The 20181-nt window shown below is 37.8% G+C and overlaps 1 protein-coding gene across 1 annotated transcript; it reads left to right on the top strand.

The window, feature by feature from the left end:
- The first annotated feature begins 286 nt into the window (after positions 1–286).
- LOC112721601 (uncharacterized) lies at positions 287–607 on the top strand. Its single transcript, XM_025772649.1, has one exon. It carries the CDS (start codon positions 287–289, stop codon positions 605–607), a length of 321 nt encoding a protein of 106 aa, XP_025628434.1.
- Positions 608–20181: the final 19574 nt, after the last annotated feature.

Here is a 20181-nt window from a genome sequence, read left to right as displayed (position 1 = left end):
GATTTGGTAATATCTCCAAGAAGGATGAAATTCCCCAACAAACTATGCTATTTTGTGAGATTTTTGATGTGTGGGGAATTGACTTCATGGGCCCTTCCCAAATTCTAATGATTTTCTCTACATTCTACTTGCCGTTGATTATGTGTCCAAATGGGTGGAAGCGATACCCACCCGGACGGATGATGCTAATGTGGTCCTTTCTTTTGTGAGAAATAATATCATCTGTAGATTTGGGTCGCCACGAGCAATCGTGAGCGACCAAGGTTCACGTTTTTGCAATAAGAGAATGGAAGGGCTAATGAGAAAATATAGCATCATGCATAAAGTAGCTACGGCCTACCACCCACAAACTAATGGCCAAGATGAGGTTTCCAATCGGGAGATTAAACGCATCTTGGAAAGGATTGTGAAACCAAATAGGAAAGAATGGAGTGCTAAGCTCACTGATGCATTATGGGCTTACCGAACGGCATACAAAACACCAATTGGCATGAGCCCCTTTTGGTTGGTGTATGGCAAAGCTTGCCACCTACCGGTGGAGATAGAGCACAAGGAATATTGGGCCATCAAGGAGTGCAATCCAAGTTTGGATGGAGCCGGAGTTTAGCGGAAGCTACAACTAGCGGAGTTGGAATGTTTGAGGCTTGAAGCTTATGAGAATTCTAGACTTTACAAGGAGAAAATGAAAGCCGTGCATGATAGGAACATAATAGGCAAAGAATTTAAAGCCGGTGATCTAGTCCTCCTTTACAATTCTAGATTGAGATTGTTGCCCGGAAAACTAAGGTCAAAATGGGAAGGCCCATATCAAGTAGTGAAAGCGGAACCCTATGGGGTTTACCACTTGTGCCATCCCTCGAATCCGGATATCTTCAAGGTCAATGGACACCATCTCAAGTTGTATCATGGTGAGCAAATGAAGAGTAACAAAGAGATTGAGGTATTCCTTTTGGAAGATGCACCTCTTGGCAAAGAGCAATGAGCTAGTGAAAGTCCAACTTAAGGACATTAAACAAAAGTGCTATGTAGGAGACACCCCACCATGGTGAGATCTATCTTTTTTACCCTTTGTATATAATTCTTGCACTCTTCATTGTTGTGTGATTAATTAGTTATAGCTTTACTTGATTAGATATTGATTGTGACTACCTTAGATAACTTGTTCATGAAGACTTGCATTGATTTTTCAATGAATAAATTGATTATGTGGTAGAGGAACACCCCATCTTTAGGTTTTTCATTGAGTTTTGGGTGTTTTTTACCTCTTTGGCTTGTTTGGCCATTAAATTCATGATAATTGGCATTCTTTATGTTCCTGAAAAAAAGGGGGGGGGGGGGCATGCGCGCACTATGCGCGTATGCACCCATACGCATTCGCAGCTCCTGGATCATTTTCCAAAGAGTTGTGCAAATTCTGGGCCAATTCTGAGCCCCAGGCACAACCACATTCGTGCGTGCGCACACCTCAAGCAACATGCACATCGATGCGCCAGTGCACCATGCGCGTCCGCGTCGATCAAAAAATTCATCCTCCAGTACTTTTTCCTGAGAGTTGAGGCAAAGTTGTGCCCTCAGCACAAGTTGGGCACACCTGGCGGTCACGCGCACATCTGTATTTCGCCACTTCGCGCATCCGCGCACTGTGCGCGTCCACGCCCCTGCTGATTTTTGCTCATGCACGCACACGCGTGCATAGCGCGCATGCGTCGGTTCCGCGAACTAATTGCATTAGAGCGCGCCTCTTTCCTTCAATTTCTTTTCCTCCTTCTTACCGCCACCCTTCTTCTTCCCTTCTACTCCTTCTACCATCTCTACCACCTCTTAACCACCACCACCTCTGTCGGTCCCATACCTCTCTTTCTCTTCTCCTCTCTCTTACTCTTCATTACCTTTTCTCCCACTTCCATACCCCATTTCTCTTCTTCCTCTCAAGGTACTTCTCATTTCTATTCTTGTTTAGATTTCTCCTCCTTCTTCTTCTCATTAGTTACATTCCCTTACTCTTCCTATTGGTTAGTTTCATTCTTGTTTTCTTTGTCTGTTGGATTTTTTTTCTCTTTCTTTTCATTTTCTTATGGGTTTTACAAGTGGACATTACCTTGCATTGATGAGTTGGTTTGACTTACTTTCTTTCTCTTGCAATATGTGGTATGTTATGATGATTGATGATGCTTTATGGGATGTTACATTGTCACCCTTCTCTCAATTTTTGTCATAAAAAGGGATGCACACCAAGTGTTTGATGGAAGGCCCACATGACTTTTTGGAGTTACTTTGACTTAGTGTTTTCTATTTTGGTGTTCTTTCTTATTCACTTGCTTGTTCATATATGCATTGAGCTTACTACATTTCTTGATTCATTTCTACATGCTCATCCCTTAATTCTCACTTCTTGTTATTATTGTTAAGAGTGTGTGCTTCTCATGCTTCTTGTTTGCATGCATATATCACTCATACATCACATGCTAGTAATTAGCCACAATTTTCATTGTTGCTTTAGTTACATGTTGCAGCTGTCATGTGTTTAAGCCACTTATTCTTTTATGCTTTATCACTTGCATGATTACTATTTCTTGGTGCTTCTTTAAGTTTAATTTTGCCACCTTTCCCCTCTTTTATAGGATGGTTATCAAGAAAGACAACGGAAAGGCACCTAAGAAGGCACCCTTACGGTCCACTAGCAAAGCACAACAAGAACCTAGAGCAAAGTCCCTCCCCAATAAGACTAGGAGCATTGCTAACATTGATGTTTTGGAAAAGGACAATCTGGCAAGAGATCCGAACAAGTTCCCCAATGGCTATTGAGAACTTGTCTACCCCTTGATCAAACCAAGGAACTATCATGCGAAGCCTCTTCTAGCCCCTCCGACTCATGTCATTCCGCTCATCATGCCCTGCATCGAACGGCGGCAATGAGAGTTCCTATTGAGGAAGCCATGGGAGGCAAACTTGTCCTGGGTGGTAGAATTTTACACCAATTACCACTCCTCATCCCTTGCATCGGTATTTGTGCGCCGAAGACAAGTTTCTGTCACAGAGGAGGCCATTCAAAGTGTGCTTAAGAATGGGCCATTAGCGAAAGGATTGATGCATATCAAGAGATTTTGTCGACACGGTACGAATATGCATTTGATTGGGATGCCATCCTCAAGGTCATTGCTATACCCGAATCATTCTGTATTCGAGGAAAGATGAGACCCCGGCCCAAGGGCATCACCGCATGTTTTCTCACTAGAGAGGCTCAAGTATGGGCCCAAATTCTAGCCCACTATGTGCTCTCAAGCACCCAAGGATCATCTATCACTGCCGAGTTAGCCTTGTTGGTTTGGTGTGTCCTCACAGAGAGACCGGTGCATATTCCTCGTCTCATTCGCCAAGCTATGGGCCGCATACACGCTAAGGGGAACCTACCTTTTCCCGCTCTAGTGACCGACTTAGTTGCCGCAGTCGGTGTTCCACGAGAGACCAAGGATCGGAGGGCCATGATCCCGATAGACGGCGATGTTGTTCCAAAAGGGAGATATCTTTACCCTCTGGCGGACACCGAGGAGCCAAACTTAGCCGTCCCCATGAGGATTCCCACCACATCAACCGCACCACCAAAGTCATCCATGCAACGCATAGAGGACCTCTACAAGAAGCTCGACCGTTATGAGCGACGAAACTAACGCTGATACACTTTTGTCAAGACGCTTCTAAGTTGCCTAGCACCACCTATGGAAGAACCGGATATTTCCACGTCCACCGGCAACGATAATGAGGAAAGCGATACTGAAGAAGAGGATGGACACTCGGAAGCTGATCAACCACTGCGTCTCACTCAAGGCACGGAGGACTGTGCTAACTTCTAAGTGTGGGGAGGTCGGTCGGCCAACCGGTCTTCATAGGTAACACGCGAATAAATTTTGAATCTCTTTTGTTAATTAGGAAAGATTGCATAATAAGGTTTTTCACCTCCTTTGCATATTAGTTCTCTCTTAATAAATCCACTTGGTTAGAGTAATGACTTCTCTCCTAGAACTGAAATTTTACGGCAACCCTACCAATTTTGAAAATTTTTTATGCTAAGCTTGTTCGAAGAATGTAATTTGGAACATGGATTTTGAGCCAAGAACACAAGCAAGTGAGTTTTGAGCCTAATTGCGTGGTTACATCTTATAACCACTTACTTTCCTTCTTGTGTGCATTGTTCCCTCTCTATGATTGTAATCCTTAATTTGTTTGACTCTATATATCCATTGTCATATGTATGAATGCATGTGCATAATTGAGGCCATCAATTCACTTAGCTACTTACCCAAATGACCTTACCTTATAACAACCCTTGCAACCAATTTTGAGCCTACGCTTAACCCGCTTATTCTTAATTTTAGTACATCACAAGCCAAAGGTGAAAACCATGAATGTCCCTATTTGAATCCTTGAATAGCTTAGGCTAGTGTGTGTGTGCCATTCAAGTGTGGGAAAATGAGGGGGAAGCATTGGTTGAGATAAGAGTATGTTGTTTTTGTTGAAAATATTGAGAAGTGGATACATAATCATGTGTTGATTAAATGTATAGACCTTATGCATTGATGTTCTTGTATATAGTTGAAAAAAATATATATGAAAAAAAAAGAAAAAAATATATATACATATATGTGTATAGAAAAAAAGAGAAAAGACAAGAAAAGAAAAAAAAAATATATATATATATATATAGAAAAAAAAAAGGGAAAGAAGAAAAAAAAGAAGAGAAGAAGAAAAGCAATAAAAGGGGACAAAATGCCCCAAAGCAAGACTTAGAGACAAATCAATGCATATGTGTAACAACCCTGATTTTCGAGTATGCGAGATCTTTTCCGAAGGCACGGATTTCGCCAGAAGATCAGTAAAGGGAACATTTCTTCTATATCAACAAGTATCTCAATCCTCATTGTCATTATGTCATCCTTAAGCTAGAACCTTTTCCGAGGCAAGCTCGATAACGCGGTCACGAAGAACCTAGTTTTTGAACTGTATCGGTTGGCAGTTTTGATTATGATTTTCGTAAATAGTCTCTGTTTGATGAACCGGACTCGATTCATGAGAGAAGAGAGATAATAGGATAATATTATCATTATATTAGTATTAGAAGCTTCTTGAATGATATTATAAGGTTACCTGGTCTATTTTAGTTAAAAATAGAAAATCGGTTTAACCGGGTTTACGGTTTACTGGTGCAGCTTAGCACCAGCACTCTCTAATGACTTTAGCAATGCTAAGGCCTCATCAAACATGTTTTATTCTCATAATAAATATGTTACTAGTGTTATTTATGCTAGTAGCTCAGAAAATAATTTTTAGAGATATTTTTACAAGTGTTCCGATACATCTAGTTTTAGTAGTTATACACCTGAGATATTTTAATATTATTTTAACCCACCTCCAAGCCAACCAATCACAACTCACCTTACACCCCTAAGACCTCCAAGGCTGTCTCATTTCATCATTTTGGTCGAAAATAACAAGATAGAAAAGAGAGAAAACTTCATGAACACTTAATCTTCAAAGCTTAATTTCTTCTGAACGAAAACTCAAATCAAAATTCCGATTTCACCAAAATGATCCTCTCTTCTTCCTCTACATAACCATGTAACTTATCAAGGCTGGAAATAAAGTGAGATGACTGTCTCCCTCCCTCTTCAATTCAGTTTTTAAGGAAACATGCTTAAACATGTGTTTTCTTGATGTTCTTCCTTAGGAATCATGCCTAACTTGACTTGAGGGCCAAGAAACGTGACTTTCCAGAAAGTCTAAGGTTAGAAATCACCTCCTAACATGCTGATGGAGATTTTGTTAGTTGAGGGTTTTTGGATTTAAAGTTGTTCTTGATGTGATTTAGGAGGAAAAAGTGCTTAAGGACCACCTGAAAGTCTAACCGAATTAGGAGCAGCAAAACCAGGTAGGGTTTGACGAATTTAATCTTGATTGATTGTGTTTGAGTTGTGTAATTATGATATGGTTTGGCTGTGCTTGAAATTGATTGTTTGTATGAGTAATTCTTGTTGAAATTTTTGTGAAAATTTGATGAAATTTGATAATATTCAAGCTATGAATGTGTGTTCTTGTGGCTGCTGGAAAACGAAACCCTAGAGCTTAAATTGAGGTTCAATTTGTGTTGAAATCATGTGGAAAAGATGAGGTTTTAGTGGCTGGGAATTTATTTTGAATTTTGGTAAAAATCTGTTGCTGAAAAGACTGAAAAACGGGTAAAAACAGAGAAAGAATCTGAAGAATTTACGAAGAACACGAAGAACACTTTGAGTGTGATGAAGAACATTGAAGAACACCTTTTAGATATTAAAAAGGGCAAGGTTGTAATTATTTTGGTGTTTGAGGGGTTATTTGGTAATTTCTGAAAGTTAGGGTGGTCAAATTAGAAATATTAAAAGTTACTGGGGTAAAAAGTGAATTTTAAAGGTTAAAAGGTAAAGGTAAGGTAATTTTTGAAAATTTAGTAATAAAATAATAAATAATAATAAAATATTAAATAATAATATTTAATTAAAAATAATATTTTAATAAAAATAATAAAATAATATGGAAAATGCAGTTTTCTGTAAAAGCTTTATAAAGACAACTTTAAGCACAGAATCTCATAATCACCTTCATAAAATACTTAGGGAGTGGTAAGAACATATTAGTGAGGCAAAGATAAAAGACAGATAAAATGTTGAAGAAAAGATAATAATCGAAGAAAATTCTGTAAAGTTTTAATGACAAAAAAACAGACAGAAATTAGTGAACGAACTAGGGCAACATAGTTAGTCCTTGAGTTGCGACTAGGGTTAGGTATTATATGAAAAGTTAAACTATTTCAGTATAGAATTAATGAACCTATACTTGGGACAGGCATACTATTCATACCGAAATTTACATAAGCTTTAAATACATACGTTAAGCGGAGAAATCAGAGCAGAGTAAAGAAAACACAGAGAACAGAGTAACCAGAGAAAAGTAAAGAGATACAGAGAAAAGAGTAATCAAATCAGAGTAAAAAGACAAAGTGAAAAGAGTAATATGATAAAGAGAAATGGTTTGAGCCAAGATATTGTGAAAGTGAAAGATGTAAAGTTTGTATAGTATGATTGAATAGAGAAAGAAAGAAGTACTGCATAAGAATGTGAAAGTGATGATGAATAATGAGAATGATATTGAATGATGATAATGAGAAAAGAGTAATATAACAAAGAGAATAGAGGAGAAGAGTATAAAAATAAAGAGTTAAGCCATGTGGCATGATATTCAATTATATGTTCATCTGATGCTTTTCTATTGGCCCTAGAGGTCCTGTAGGCCCAAGTTCACCTATAGTATGTTGTTATTCCTGTAGGCCGAAGTTCACCTACAGTGAATATCAATTGTGTATCTCAGGGTGTTGCTCCTGTAGGCCGAAGTTCACCTACAGAGAGTTGTGATACCTGTAAGTCGAAGTTCACTTACAGGGGCGCTATTTCTGTAAGCCGAAGTTCACTTACAGAGGTGCTATTTCTGTAGGCCGAAGTTCACCTACAGAAAGTTGTTGTGATTAAACCATTTCATTAAGCCGAAGTTCATTTACAGAGGTGTTATTTCTGTAGGCCGAAGTTCACCTACAGAAAGTTGTTGTGTTGTGTTTAGACTATTCCTGTAAGCCGAAGTTCACTTACGAGAGTGCTATTTCTGTAGGCCGAAGTTCACCTACAGAAAATAAGCCAAATCTAGGACTAGTTCCTAGGTAATGTCGGGCTGCAGGGTGTAAACCGACACGTGAGCTCATGGCCTGCATAGGACAGACATGCATCATACTTGGTTGCGCATTTCCTCTGTTATGATTGTTGTTTAAATGTATGCTTTCTTTGTTTTCATTCTATTCTCTGTGTCTGTGTTTTGTTTTCTTGTATTCTTTTGTTTGTGTTTTGCTTTCTGTTTTCTCTATTTATCTGTTTCTTCTGTCTACTGCTTCTCGGTATTCTGCTATTTATCTGCTAAACAATACGGAATTAATGAACTTAACTAATAACCCTGGCCCTACTAAGGACTCCCCAGTTCTTACCCCTTCTCTCTCCCTTTCCCCGAAGCTTGAGTAGCCTTCCGTAGTTCACTGACGACCGTTCGCAAAAAGGATTCCGCTCTAGGTAGTCTTTTGAGTTTAGAGAGAACTCTGTTTCTATTTATACGTATATACTGTGAGACCAGCCAACGTCTGCACCCCGTTCGTATGCGCACTTTAGCCTAAATCCTGTGTACGAGACTCCTGTTGTGTGGCTACTTGATGAGATACCAGAGAGACGTTATATGGCAGTGTCTGATCATGCAAAGGAGTAGTAGATGATGTTCTACCTTTTGCTGATGTTCCACCTGACTTGATTTTTGAAGACCTAGAACGTACTTTCCCTCGCTTTAGTAGTTTAGAGGGACTAGGTGAGTATAGAGTCTAGGCTAACCTGGGCGCCAGCTTAGGGACTTCTTGAACAGGTCAGGGCCTGGGACGTTGTATGTATATATATGTATATAGTTATTATCTTGCTGTGTCTAGGGGTGTTCTAACTAACAGTCTATACTCTAACAAAGGCTGAATTACCGAATGTTGTCAACTAATTGTGATGTATTTATGTGTGGTTGTTTATAACTGTTTTATCTGTTATTATTTGTGAATTGATTATAAATGATTCTGTTTATTAATTCAAACATTTTTCAAAAAAAAAATAGTACCTCGCTAACTAACTATGCTTCTAACAACGAATCAGGCTCATATAATAAATAATAGATAATAATTAGGATGACAAATTGGTAGCACTCAGTTTCTGGTATGTCCTAGGCGTACTGAAAATTGGGTCGTTACAATTTGGTATCAGAGCAGTTCGTTCCCAGTAGAGCCTGGGGAGTGGACTGACTATGCTTCATTGCATACTCTGCTCGTGTGTCTCATGCTGTTAGGGTATCTACAAGATACATTTGACATGAATGTCTATGAGTGCTCATTTTGGGAATGTTCGTACCTAACTTGAGATATTAAGACTGATCACCTTAATATTGATTGTTTGGTGTGGATAAGACATCAATGACTCTGAATAGGCATGGTTTAATCAAGTTCCGAATGACAAATTCGTGTGAGGCACAACTATTCTTATAGCTGTTATGATCTCCATGGCCATGGCTATGTGATATTTAGATGCTGTAAGGAACGAACTGATATCTTCGTCAGGATGGCTTGAAGGAAATAGACTGATTGAAGATGGATTCTTGCATGCGGCTGAAATTTTGAGGGCAAAATTTTCTTTTAGGAGGGTAGAATGTAACAACCCTAATTTTCGAGTATGCGAGATCTTTTTCGAAGGCACGGATTTCGCCAGAAGATCATTAATTCTTCTATATCAACAAGTATCTCAATCCTCATTGTCATTATGTCATCCTTAAGCTAGAACCGTTTCCGAGACAAGCTCGATAACGCGGTCACGAATAACCTAATTTTTGAACTGTATCGGTTGGCAGTTTTGATTCTGATTTTCGTAAATAGTCTCTGTTTGATGAACCGGACTCGATTCATGAGAGAAGAGAGATAACAGGATAATATTATCATTATATTAGTATTAGAAGCTTTTTGAATGATATTATAAGGTTACCTAGTCTATTTTAGTTAAAAACAGAAAATCGGTTTAACCGGATTTACGGTTTACTGGTGCAGCTTAGCACCAGCACTCTCTGATGACTTTAGCAATGCTAAGGCCTCATCATACATGTTTTATTCTCATAATAAATATGTTACTAGTGTCATTTATGCTAGTAGCTCAGAAAATAATTTTTAGAGATATTTTTACAAGTGTTCCGATACATCAAGTTTTAGTAGTTATACACCTGAGATATTTTAATATTATTTTAACCCACCTCCAAGCCAACCAATCACAACTCACCTTACACCCCCAAGACCTCCAAAGCTGTCTCATTTCATCATTTTGTCCGAAAATAACAAGAGAGAAAAGAGAGAAAACTTCATGAACACTTAATCTTCAAAGCTTGATTTCTTCTGAACCAAAACTCAAATCAAAATTCCGATTTCACCAAAATGATCCTCTCTTCTTCCTCTACATAACCATGTAACTTATCAAGGCTGGAAATAAGGTGATATGGCTGTCTCCCTCCCTCTTCAATTAGGTTTTCAAGGAAACATGCTTAAACATGTGTTTTCTTGATGTTCTTCCTTAGGAATCATGCTTAACTTGACTTGAGGGCCAAGAAACGTGACTTTCCAGAAAGTTTAAGGTTAGAAATCACCGCCTAATGTGCTGAGGGAGATTTGGTTAGTTGAGGGTTTTTGGATTTAAAGTTGTTCTTGATGTGATTTAGGAGGAAAAAGTGCTTAAGGACCGCCTGAAAGTTTAACCGAATTAGGAGCAGCAAAACCAGGTAGGGTTTGACGAATTTTTCTTGATTGATTGTGTTTGAGTTGTGTAATTATGATATGGTTTGGCTGTGCTTGAAATTGATTGTTTGTATGAGTAATTCTTGTTGAAATTTTTGTGAAAATTTGATGAAATTTGATAATATTCAAGCTATGAATGTGTGTTCTTGTGGCTGCTGGAAAACGAAACCCTAGAGCTTAAATTGAGGTTCAATTTGTGATGAAATTATGTGGAAAAGATGGGGTTTTAGTGACTGGGAATTTATTTTGAATTTTGGTAAAAATCGGTTGCTGAAAAGACTGAAAAACGGGTAAAAACAGAGAAAGAATCTGAAGAATTTACGAAGAACACGAAGAACACTTTGAGTGTGATGAAGAACATTGAAGAACACCTTTTAGATCTTAAAAAGGGCAAGGTTGTAATTATTTTGGTGTTTGAGGGGTTATTTGGTAATTTCTGAAAGTTAGGGTGGTCAAATTAGAAATATTAAAAGTTACCGGGGTAAAAAGTGAATTTTAAAGGTTAAAAGGTAAAGGTAAGGTAATTTTCGAAAATTTAGTAATAAAATAATAAATAATAATAAAATATTAAATAATAATATTTAATTAAAAATAATATTTTAATAAAAATAATGAAATAATAAGAAAAATGCAGTTTTCTGTAAAAGCTTTAGAAAGACAACTTTAAGCGCGGAATCTCGTAATTACCTTCATAAAACACTTAGCGAGTGGTAAGAACATATTAGTGAGGCAAAGATAAAAGACAGATAAAAAGTTGAAGAAAAGATAATAATCGAAGAAAATTCTGTAAAGTTTTAATGACAGAAAAACAAACAGAAATTAGTGAACGAACTAGGGCAACATAGTTAGTCCTTGAGTTGCGACTAGGGTTAGGTATTATATGAAAAGTTAAACTGTTTCAGTATAGACTTAATGAATCTATACTTGGGACAGGCATACTATTCATACCGAAATTTACATAAGCTTTAAATACATACGTGAAGCAGAGAAATCAGAGCAGAGTAAAGAAAACACAGAGAACAGAGTAACCAGAGAAAAGTAAAGAGATACAGAGAAAAGAGTAATCAAAGCAGAGTAAAAAGACAAAGTGAAAAGAGTAATATGATAAAGAGAAATGGTTTGAGCCAAGATATTGTGAAAGTGAAAGATGTAAAGTTTGTATAGTATGGTTGAATAGAGAAAGAAATAAGTACTGCATAAGAATGTGAAAGTGATGATGAATAATGAGAATAATATTGAATGATGATAATGAGAAAAGAGTAATATAACAAAGAGAATAGAGGAGAAGAGTATAAAAATAAGGAGTTAAGCCTTGTGGCATGATATTCTATTATATGTTCATCTGATGCTTTTCTATTGGCCCTAGAGGTCCTGTAGTTCGAAGTTCACCTACAGTAAGTTGTTATTCCTGTAGGCCGAAGTTCACCTGCAGTGAATATCAATTGTGTATCTCAGGGTGTTGCTCCTGTAGGCCGAAGTTCACCTACAGAGAGTTGTGATACCTGTAAGCCGAGGTTCACTTACAGGGGCGCTATTTCTGTAAGTCGAAGTTCACTTACAGAGGTGCTATTTCTGTAGGCTGAAGTTCACCTACAGAAAATTGTTGTGATTAAACCATTTCTGTAAGCCGAAGTTCACTTTCAGAGGTGTTATTTCTGTAGGCCGAAGTTCACCTACAGAAATTTGTTGTGTTTTGTTTAGACTATTCCTGTAAGCCGAAGTTCACTTACGGGAGTGCTATTCTGTAGGCTGAAGTTCACCTACAGAAAATAAGCCATATCTAGGACTAGTTCCTAGGTAATGTCGGGCTGCAAGGTGTAAATCGACACGTGAGCTCATGGCCTGCATAGGACAGACATGCATCATACTTGATTGCGCATTTCCTCTATTATGATTGTTGTTTGAATGTATGCTTCCTTTGTTTTCATTCTATTCTCTATGTCTGTGTTTTGTTTTCTTGTATTCTTTTGTTTATGTTTTGCTTTCTGTTTTCTCTATTTATCTGTTTCTTCTGTCTACTGCTTCTCGGTATTCTGCTATTTATCTGCTAAACAATACGGAATTAATGAACTTAACTAATAACCCCGGCCCTACTAAGGACTCCCTAGTTCTTACCCCTTCTCTCTCCCTTTCCCCTTCAGATGGAAGCATGAGTAGCCTTCCGTAGTTCACTGACGACCGTTCGCAAAAAGGATTCTACTCTAGGTAGTCTTTTGAGTCTAGAGTAAACTTCGTTTCTGTTTATACGTATATACTGTGAGACCAGCCAACGTCTGCACCCCGTTCGTATGCGCACTTTAGCCTAAATCCTGTGTACGAGACTCCTGTTGTGTGGCTACTTGATGAGGTACCAGAGAGACGTTATATGGCAATGTCTGATCGTGCAAAGGAGTAGTAGATGATGTTCTACCTTTTGCTGATGTTCCACCTGACTTGATTTTTGAAGACCTAGAACGTACTGTCGCACGCTTTAGTAGTTCAGAGGGACTAGGTGAGTATAGAGTCTAGGCTAGCCTGGGCGCCAGCTTAGGGACTTCTTGAACAGGTCAGGGCCTGGGACGTTGTATGTATATATATGTATATAGTTATTATCTTGCTGTATCTAGGGGTGTTCTAACTAACAGTCTATACTCTAATAAAGGCTGAATCACCGAATGTTGTCAACTAATTGTGATGTATTTATGTGTGGTTGTTTATAACTGTTTTATCTGTTATTATTTGTGATTTGATTATATATGATTCTGTTTATTAATTCAAACATTTTCAAAAAAAAAAAAAGTACCTCGCTAACTAACTACGCTTCTTACAACGAATCGGCTCATATAATAAATAATAGATAATAATTAGGATGACAAATTGGTAGCACTCAGTTTCTGGTATGTCCTAGGCGTACTGAAAATTGGGTCGTTACAATATGTGTAATAATCAAAGGTAAATGCATGAGTATGTGAATGAGTGAGGAATGGGTAGTTAGGTCAGTCCATAATTGTATAGGATGTTATATAAGTTATGTGGGGAGCTTAAGTTAATCAAAAGATTCAATTTTTAGTCCACTTATCCAAACATATAACCCTACCTTAACCTTAACCCCATTACAACCCAAGGAAAGACCTCATGATATATGTATGCACGCATAGAACAATTGTTGATTGTTAGAGGAAGAACAAATTTTGAAAGAGCATGAAGTAGAGGAGGATTGAGTGATCAACCCTATACACCGAGCGAATAGAGCGCAAATACTTCCGGTGAGGGGTTCGAAGCTCAATTCCTTATTCCCGGCTCTCGCGAGCGTTCTTCATGCAAGCTATGCATATTTCACTTCGATAACTAGAATTGGTAGAGTTCATACATTGCCCATCATCTTGCCCAATGTGCATATATATATGCGTATTCTAGGAAGATTGAATTGCTCTTGACCAAGTAGATAGTAGCCTACACCCTAGTTGCATTCATGTAGGTAGATTGCATCTCATGAGTCTCATTCTCTTGTGATCCTTTGATCTTTTGCTTTCCTTTAGCATGAGAACATGCTATACTTTAAGTGTGGAGAGGTTGATAAATCCTGTTTTTAGGGTTTATCATGTATAGAATTTAAGGGTTTTATCAATGATCTTCTACACTTATTCATATAAAACTGCATGATTTTGTGTTCCTTTCCCAACTTTGCTTCATAGATGAAAATATGCTTCTTTTGCATCAAAATTGATATATTGTAATCCTCCTCTATTACCATTCGATGCCTTGATCCGTTTGTTAAGTGGTTTCAGAAGTTATAGGGCAAAAATGGCTGAGAGGAGTGAAGGAAACATGCATGAATGGAAGGAGCATGGAATAAAGCAAGTTTTGGAACTTGGGCATGTGCGCGCACGCGCACCATGCGCGTACGCGTGGATGTGTACCCCTAGAGCCAGCTGGGTGGAGCCGAGACGAGAAGCTGACGCGCTTATATGGCTGGGCCACAAGTCATTGGACGCGCGCGCGCACTATGCACCTGCGCGCAGATCGCAGAGGACCCCAGGTGCACGTACGCGTGCAGTGCTCGTACGCATCGATGTGCGCACGTGATTTTTTTAAAGGAAAAACGTGACCAGCGATTTCAGAGGACCCCAGGCCCAGTTTTGGAGTAGAATTTTGGAGGGAAAAGCTTAAGAAGACTAAGGATTAGGAGTGTTAGGATAATTAGTGATAATTCTAGATATTTTAGGAGAGTTAGTTACATTTTATTTTTAGAGGGAGAAACTCCAACTTCTCTCTAGGATTTCACTTCCTCCATTGCAATTCTCCTTTGATTCCTTGGTGAGATCCATTACTAATTCACTTTTGTTTTGATACAAGTTGTAGATCCACTCTTCTTTTATTCTTAATTGATGCTCTTTTGATTCAATTTCTTAGATCTAGATTTGTTTGACTTTGTTACTTTGAATTTGGATTAATGAATTGTGGAATTTCATTTAATTGCTTGATTGTTGATGATTATTTGGATTAGATAGCTTTAATTCAATTTTCTTCTCTCAATTACATCATGTCTTCTATGATTGCCTACCAATTGTTTGTAATAATGACAACCCTAGCTATGGAGTAGATTTCCCTTACTTGGCTTAGGAGTTCAGTTATTAGAGACACTTGAATAGTGGATATCAATTGTAGATTATGATTGAGAATTGCTAATTGACTTGGAGTGCACTAAAGCTAGACTTTCCTAAGGTGAGACTAGGACTTGTGACTCAAGTTAGTTACTCTCATTTGACTTTCCTCCATTGTTAGGGGGTTAACTAAGTGAAGCAACAATCAATTCTTATCATAATTGAAGGAAACTATAATGATGGAACTTCCAATACTTACCCTTAGCCAATGCCTTTATCTCAATTAATTGTTGTTTACTTTTGTTAGCTTGAATTCTTGCACCAACTCTCAAAACCACAAAAGATTTCCTAATCAATGATGTGCATTCTAAAGCAATTCTTAGGGAGAACGACCCGGGATCAATACTCTCGGTCATAGATTTTAGAATTATTTGATAAGATATTTGCGTGTTGGTTAGACTATACTCACGATTGGATTCATTGTTAATTTCTAACCGGCATGAGAATATTTCGGTTCAGTGGGTGAGAAGTCTAGATTAAGCATTTTCTTTGTTTTTGTTCTCTGTTTTAAACTGACACCAAGGTGTTTGAGTTATTGCCTCACTAAAAAATTTTTCTCTGAGATATGAATTTCAATTTTCATTGGTGTTGTGTTTTACAAAATTCAAATGGAGTTCAACTCATCTTATGATCAAACAAATTTTATGGGATATTACCCACCATCACCAATCTCTAATGGTGGCTGGGAGTATCGCCAAGAAATGATAAATGATCAAACAAATCACATGAGATATTGTCCAGAACCACAAAATAATTTATGTCATTATCCTCATGGTAGCTGGGCATATCAACAAGAGTATGACAATCAAGTGAAATGAACTATTTCCCAGAGCCACAAAGTGACTCATATTGCTATGATACTAATTGTGGCTAGGAAGGGAATTTCAATGTTTCATCTTCTGTTCATCAAGGAACATCATCATTTGATTATGCTGTCAATGCATACATGGAAAATTGTTCCCCAATGCCACAAGATGATTCATACTCTGATGAATTCAACAATTCTTCACATTGTGGATGGGAGGATCAAAACCAGAAAGCATTTGATAGTTCAAACTCCACTTATCAAGAGCCATCCATAAACTTACCACCCACACAAACTTCCTTGAACCAAAGCCTCTCAAAGCTTGAGACCATGCTTGAAAAATATGAGGAAAAGGCACATATATCCTGGAATGAACAAGAGAACTTCAAAAACATGAAAGTGCTGGTAGACCAAATGTTGAATGCAAGGGAGGAGGTAAAAGAGCAAAATGAAGAGGCTCCTGAAGTAAGTGAAACCCCACCTCCTGATTTCTCATGTCAGAATTCTCCATCACTTGAATATACCTCAACACAAAACTCTTTCCAAGATCCATACAACTCATTTCACTACCCACAAAACTCATTCCATACCCCTCAAAACAACTTCACCATAACACATCCATGTCCTCAAAATCATTCTCAGCATTCATCTCTTGAGCCAGTAGTTGAGGACCCCCTTCAAAAGTCTAGAGAATTATTGGAAAGACAAGAATAATTCCTGGAGGAACAATAACAATTCCGGACAGAACAAGAATTCCTTTTCAAGAAGATAGAGGGGCATGCATTTAGAGTAGAGGAGGACTCAATTAGGATTACCAAGTGTTAAGGATGAAGAACAATCTGTGAGTGAAGAAGAGGAAGAAGAGGTCCCTGTATCAAGTGAAATTTCAATGGAGAATGAGGTGGTGGAGGTATTTAAACCTGAGATTCGAAGTCCACAAAAGCTACTTGAGGTGACAATGAAACATGAAGATTCCCTCCCAAAGGAATTAATGGAAAATCATAAAGAAGAAATGGAGGAAGACAATCAAGGAAGTCCATACTCAAGTGAGGCAAAAAGTTGCACAGAAGAAAGGATCATTGTACCACCAATTCAAAAGGCTTTTGATGAAGATAAAGCTCCAACAATCACACAACTACCAAGTCTTGGATCAAAGAAGTGAAGGCAACTAATAAGAGCACCAATCCTACCCCTGATCCAGCAAGCAAGCTCAATCAAGCCATTAACAAAAGGAAGCTTACTAAGGAGAGACCAAGACAGGGGACAATAGCTGAATCTTCTCCCTCTTTGAGGTCATTCCTCTTAACAAACTGGAAGAAGAGGAAGAAAGTAAAGAACAACATGTCAAGCTAATGACACTAAAAGAGCGCTTGTTGGGAGGCAACCCAGCCTTAGGTAACATTTCATTCCTTTGCTTTGTTCATTTTCTCTGTCTGTTTTGTTTAAATTTCAATAAGTTGGCATATGATTACAACCTAAGTTTGGTGTTACCCTGCAACAATTTGTTTTCAAATCTTTCTGGATGATTGCATCAAAAATGAAAGTATCACACTAAGATTCTATGTTTGGTGTGCCACTTAATTCTCTATGCAATTCATTAAGCAACACCACTTGTCTGCATAATCATAATGCCCTTTGCAATGTTATCTTTCTTTTAGTTAGACAATTTTAGTTTTCTCTTTGTTTTAGTCATTTCCTTGTTTTTAATGCTTTCTTCTAGTAACTGTTTTTGTTAATACATCACCAAGAGATCCTTATTCATGATAGATTCTTGGCTTGGTGATTGTACTTAACATATAACAGTTTCATTTGCTTAGTTTTAATTCAAATAAATTGATATATGATTGCATTCTAAGTTTGGTGTTGCTATGCAACAAAATTTGGTTCCAATCCTTACTAGATACTTACATCAATTCCAAGTAAAAGTGTCACACTAAGTTTGGTGTGCCACCTATCTTTTATGCCATGTATCATGCACACCCTCTTATGTTTGCAATCACAATGTCTCTGTCTCTTATGCCTTGATTGTTATCTTTAATTTTGCTTGCTTAAAACACATGTACTACTAACATTTCATTGTATAAGACACTCATGATCCATCTTATCCCCATAGCCATTGTTCTAATTGTTGCTTGAGGATGAGAAAGCATTTTGAGTTTGGCAAGGGAAAAGGGAAGAATAGGAGGAAAATGACAACAATAGAGAAGATAAATTACAAGGTTGTAAAGTTTCTTTTCCTCTCATTTGTTTCCAGCAATTTAAGTTGCATGATTATCTTTATCTTCTCTGTATACATGTGTGGTATGAATAAGCATAGCCTGAATCTTGATTTGTAACATGTTGCTGTGACATTATGACTACCAACTTGAGTTTTGTGAATTCAAAAGCGATAAAGTATCATGATCATAAACAAACACGATCATTAAAGAAGAATTTAGCATGTGCATACAAGTATTGGAAGGCTAGTATAGTTAACTATTGCTCAATTGTATCAGATTTTATTTAATTGAAGTTTTCATCTATGACATTTTGTGAAATCTTTGGAATCATGAAAACCTTGAAAAAGCAAATACAGTTACAGCAAGAAAAGAAAAAGGGAAAGAATGAGAAAGCTGAAGGCTCTGAGTACCAATGACAATTTCATTGTTAAGTACTTGTGGTGTTTATGTATCAAGCAAAAAGCTTGAAAACAAAACACTTAGAGTCAAGGTTAGGCTCAAGTGCAAAAGCACTCCCTCAAAGTTTAAGGTTCTGAGCATCAATGATTAGAGAGTCAAAAAAAGAAACAAATGAGCTTAATGAAGTCCTCTAATTAACATGAATACCATCTTCGTTGATATGAAAAAGGAATAGAAAAGAGACATGATAATTGAAATAAAATTGGAAGCAATTAAATAAATAATAAAATTAAATGAAAAAGTGTTCCTTGCATTAATAAATTCTAAAAACAATCCAATTATAATTCTGAACAAAAATTAAGGATATGAAAGAGTAAGGGAAAAAGAAAGCAAACTAGAATAATAGTGACTTCAACGGAGGTAATGACTCTTCTCAATATCCCAAGCAAAAGCAATAAACTCTAAAACTATGAATGTGAAGAAAACCTAGAGGAAGTAGTAGAATTCTCTCTAAGATTCAAAACTAAAACTCAAACTATGCGTAATGTGAATGTCTCTTAAGTCTCTGCTATCCCCTGGCTCTAGTCTGTGTTTCTGGGCTAGAAACTGGGTCCAAACTCAGCCCAAAATTGCCCCCAGCATTTTCTGCAACTTTTGCAGATCGCGCATGTCAGGCGTACGCGTTGCTGGTCATCTTCGCGTGTCACGCGTACGGGTCAGGCACGCGCACGCGTCTCCGTGCAAACTCCAATTCGTGCGTACGCGTCAGGTACGCACACGCGTTGCTATAAATTTCTCCAAATCGCGCGCACGCGTGAGCAAAGCGTGCGCGTCGATGCTCGCTGGTTATCTCCTTATTTTCTTGTGTTCTTTCCATTTTTGCAAGCTTCTTCTCCATCCTTTAAGCCATTCCTGCCCTATAAAGCCTGAAACACTTAACACACGGATCACGGCATCGAATGGTATAAAGGGGAATTAAAATACACAAATTAAAGGCTTAGGAAGCAAGTTTTCAATCATAGAACAAAACTAGGAAGGAATTGTAAAATCATGCAAATAGTATGATTAAGTGTGTAAAGACTTGATAAAAGCCACTCAAATCAGCACAAGATAAACCATAAAATAGTGGTTTATCAATAACACACTTCAATCCTTGGTTCTCAAGTTGAGTTTCTTTAGCCACGAGAGCTTTGGGTGCTATATGGCTTACCACTTGGTCCAATTGATGAAGGGTTGCATGAAACCGATCCATTATTTCCTTGAGATGATCCTTTGATTCTTGTTCCGCTCGAATTGCATGATTAGGATCATATGACTCTTGGGTTGATGGATATGAACATGGTGTATATGGATGTGGTGGTTCTTAGGAGTAATTGGATTGGAATTGGGATGGTTCTATGTGTGGTTCATATGGTTCATAGGGTGGTTGATATGGTGGATATGGGTCAGGATCATATGAAGGTGTTTGGTAGTAGGGTGCTTGTGAGTATGGTGGTTCAAAGCTATGTTGAGGATGAGGTTCATAGGCATATGGTGGTGGTTGTCGACAAGTACAGGAAGGACTACCACATCCATTAGATTGATATGGTGGAGCTTGTTGGTAACTACAAAGAGGTCCACCATAGTTATTGAATTGACATGCATCCTGGAATGGCTCTTGTTCATAGTATGTTGGTGGAGGTTGTTGATTGT

Source organism: Arachis hypogaea, chromosome 11 (genome assembly GCF_003086295.3).
Source record: "Arachis hypogaea cultivar Tifrunner chromosome 11, arahy.Tifrunner.gnm2.J5K5, whole genome shotgun sequence".
In the NCBI taxonomy this organism is placed as follows: Eukaryota; Viridiplantae; Streptophyta; class Magnoliopsida; order Fabales; family Fabaceae; genus Arachis; species Arachis hypogaea.
Note: the sequence above shows the minus strand (reverse complement) of the source record. Positions and strands in the feature narration are given on the sequence as shown.